The sequence below is a fragment of the Pinus tabuliformis genome, chromosome 8, assembly GCF_031772625.1.
Source record: "Pinus tabuliformis cultivar Carrire ecotype Pingquan chromosome 8, CPIR1, whole genome shotgun sequence".
Classification (NCBI taxonomy): domain Eukaryota; kingdom Viridiplantae; phylum Streptophyta; class Pinopsida; order Pinales; family Pinaceae; genus Pinus; species Pinus tabuliformis.
This window is the reverse complement of record NC_142294.1, coordinates 1,908,640,322-1,908,643,761: the sequence shown is the minus strand read 5'-3', so window position 1 is coordinate 1,908,643,761 and position 3,440 is coordinate 1,908,640,322. Positions and strand designations below refer to the sequence as shown.

General features: G+C 35.5%; 1 protein-coding gene across 1 annotated transcript; it reads left to right on the top strand.

Moving 5' to 3' along the window:
* The first annotated feature begins 2,070 nt into the window (after positions 1 to 2,070).
* Positions 2,071 to 2,421, top strand: LOC149244071 (putative 2' cyclic ADP-D-ribose synthase BdTIR). Its single transcript, XM_089371407.1, has one exon. The coding sequence runs from the start codon at positions 2,071 to 2,073 to the stop codon at positions 2,419 to 2,421; it is 351 nt and encodes a 116-aa protein (XP_089227533.1).
* Positions 2,422 to 3,440: the final 1,019 nt, after the last annotated feature.

The window sequence follows — 3,440 nt, the reverse complement described above, 5'->3', positions numbered from 1 at the left end:
ACAAATTGTGGAAAACAAATATTCCCATCAAAATCATAATCTTTTTCTCGCTGGTATGCAAAAACAAAACCTCACATGGGAAAATATTTAAACGATGCACTGGCATGGACCGAGCATCTGCTTGATTTGCAGGAACGTGGAGGAGAACAATGAGCATCTGTTTCTTAAATGCCCCTACACGGTACATGTATGGAAACAATTGGCTAATTCAATTGGATTTCCATGTATTCGATTTGATAATATCCAAGCTTGTATGCAATTGTGGAGTACACAGAAATCCTATTGGAGGATTATCTCCCCTATCCTATTTTGGATGATTTGGAAATGGCAGAATAAGAATATTTTTTAAAACTCTTAGGATAGTTTTATGTTGGTTTTAATTAGAGTCACAAGAGACTCTATGGGTTTTTCCCTCGATGTTGGGCCCAAAAGGGAACCTCGCAAGTTGTCAGGACCTCAAATGGAATATCTAACAGACCTTTTTAATGTGGCAGCACAAAGAAACAAATGTGGATGTGGATTTTGGATTGGTATTTCCAAAAAAAGAAATTTTGAGTACACAAGAATGCAAGCAGCAACACGAATACAAGGGCTTATGGTTTTCTCACTTCCTCAACATCCCTAACATCCACATATTTGGTGATTCAAAGATCATTATTGAACATGTACAAGGAGGCGCTAAAATAAAACAACAAGCACTCCTTGGATGGCTCTGGAAAATAGACAGTATATGGACAACTTTAAGAAAATATTCGATTATGCACATCGGAAGGGATTACAACCAACAAGTTGATCGATTGTCGAGGATGGTCTATAGGAACAACTAGATGGGACTACATTGGATGCAGGGGTGTTTCCATTTCCTGGGTAACTATAGTTTTGTTTTTTTCTGTATAATCTATGCTTGTCTTTTTTTGTTGAAAATTTGCCTAGTCTATTTTCCATGGCTATGATTTGATGATAAGATACATGGAGAATGTGGATCATATGTATATCTCCACATGTGGTTCTGATGATGACTCATTTTATTTTGTACACCTGATTATATATGGTTTATCGTTCCACACCATTATATGTGGAATATGATGTATAGAATAGTGTAATCTACTGGATGGGCAGCGATATATATATCTCCACATGTGGTTCTAGATAATTACTCTTTTTATTTGTACACTTGATTATATATGTCCCCTGTTTATATATGGTTTATCTTTCTGGGCCATTATATGTGGAATATGATGTATAGAATAGTGTAGTCTATTGGATGGGCCACTAGATGCTCGCTCAGAAATGATATATGTTCTATCTTATATGGTTCATGTATCTGATATGGTTTCTGGATTGACAAAATATGTAATTTTCTCTCATATGGAAATATATATCCCTTTTTCACACTGAAAAAATAAAATAAATAAATAATGGTGGGAAAGATATTCTATTTTGATTTAAGATTTAGAATTGAAATTTAATATTTTAATAAAGTAAATGAAAAAAAAGGGTTAAGTACGAGACATCAGCAAAATAGTATTTAGGGTGATTAATTCTATTATTACAAGTAGATTTGAAATTTTATATATAGATTATATTAAAATGAAAATGAAAATGTAGTATAAGAATTAAAAAATATACTATCATCAAATTTTCACTATAAATAAAAACTTTATCAAATTCCAGGTCTAGCTACTACTGAATTTATCCCATGGCAAATCCTTGCAGGTTATCTTAATCTCTGCTCATCTTCTCTATAAAATTCATTGTGCAGCATTGCAAAAGCTTGTATATCATGTATCACAGCAAACAGCTTTGGAGTAGTGCTTGAAAATAATTTACTATCCACAGGTATATAAGATGACTCTTTGCCAAATATATTTACTACTGACAGGTATATAAGATGCTTCTTTGCCAAATATATTTCTGAGGCTTTTAGATCTCCTGACAGCCACACATATTTATAATCTCGTCTTCATCCTCTCTGCTCGCAATTGCGTTCCTCTATTTCTCTATCTCCGGCGGACTGTCTGCTTGATCTCTCATCCGATCTGATCCCATCGGTAAGATCAGGTATTGAGTATGGACCTAGTGCCAGAGCTAGCAACATACCAGGTTTTCATAAACTACGGCGGTCCCTACACCGAGTGCACTCTTGCCACTCTCATCTACCGTACTCTCAAAAGTCATGGGTTGCGCATTCTTCTGGGTAAAGAGGAATTTGAAGAGGGAGAAATGATCGTTCCTGCAGTCTCGGGAGCCATTAGTAGTGCCTCTATTCATATTGCCCTGTTCTCTGAACGTTACGCCAAATCAAGTTATAGTTTGGATGAGTTGTGTTGGATTTTGAGATCACTTCACGAGCGCACGATTATACCCGTCTATTGGAACGTTGAGCCTGTTAACCTTCTTAGTCTCAGAGGCCAAGCATGACTCTTTAGACTTGGACTTGCGCAATGCCCAATTGGCAAGGAAACTGTTGGCCAAGTGAAGGGAAGATTTGTTTGAAAAGTGGGTGGGAAAGTGGGAGAATTGGATGATGGTGTAAGTTAGAGTGTAGTTCCAACTAAGGAGATATAGATAATTGAGAATCAAGTGTAGAAAGTAAACATACAAGGTAAAAAAAAACTTCAGAAGAAGTTGTCGAAATAATGACTATTAATGGGAAAAAACAAAAAAGTTGATGTGACACTTGTAAAAAGCAAACAATGGACTAAACCAACACTTGCAAAAGCCAATTTAATTTAAAACACCAACAACCATGAAAATAAACAAGAAAAACAACACTCATAGAAGCGAAACAATAAAAAGTGACAGTAAAAGCGACAAAAAATGACAAAAGAAAAACTCTCTCGAAAAAGTGCTGCAAAATCCACCAAAGGAACCAAAGAATGGAGGGTGAGGAGAAAGAACATCACCAGAAAAACCACATCTACAGTTTGAAACTTGCATCTAAATTCTGAATATGTGAGGTGAGAGAAGATGGTGGTAGATCAATAGGTGACCTCTCAAGTTCTCCAACCTCAACCTGTGTAAATGGAGCTGTTTGATGAGGGAAAGATGAAGAGTCACTTGGAACAACAACATCCTTTGTCATAGATTTAGGAGATCCATAACCAGTGTACGTTGGGAGAATTTCGAAAGATTCGTATTCTTTTGGATTCAATGAAATATGAACAAGTCATTCAAACTTCTCTTTCATAAAATTCCAATCAATATAATCTTTAAAAAATTGTAACAAAAATGGATAAAGCAGTCGTGAAAATCGTTAAGAGATTCCTGAGGTGCTTTTTTGAGATGCATGATTTTTTATAAACATATTTGTAATTATACTTTCCAAAGGTCTAGTAGAGCTCTTTGACAAGATGTTCAAAAGAGTGTATAGAAGCAGTTGGCAATGTGTAACACCATTCCTTAACGCACACTTTTAATGTGAGAACGAACAACATGTA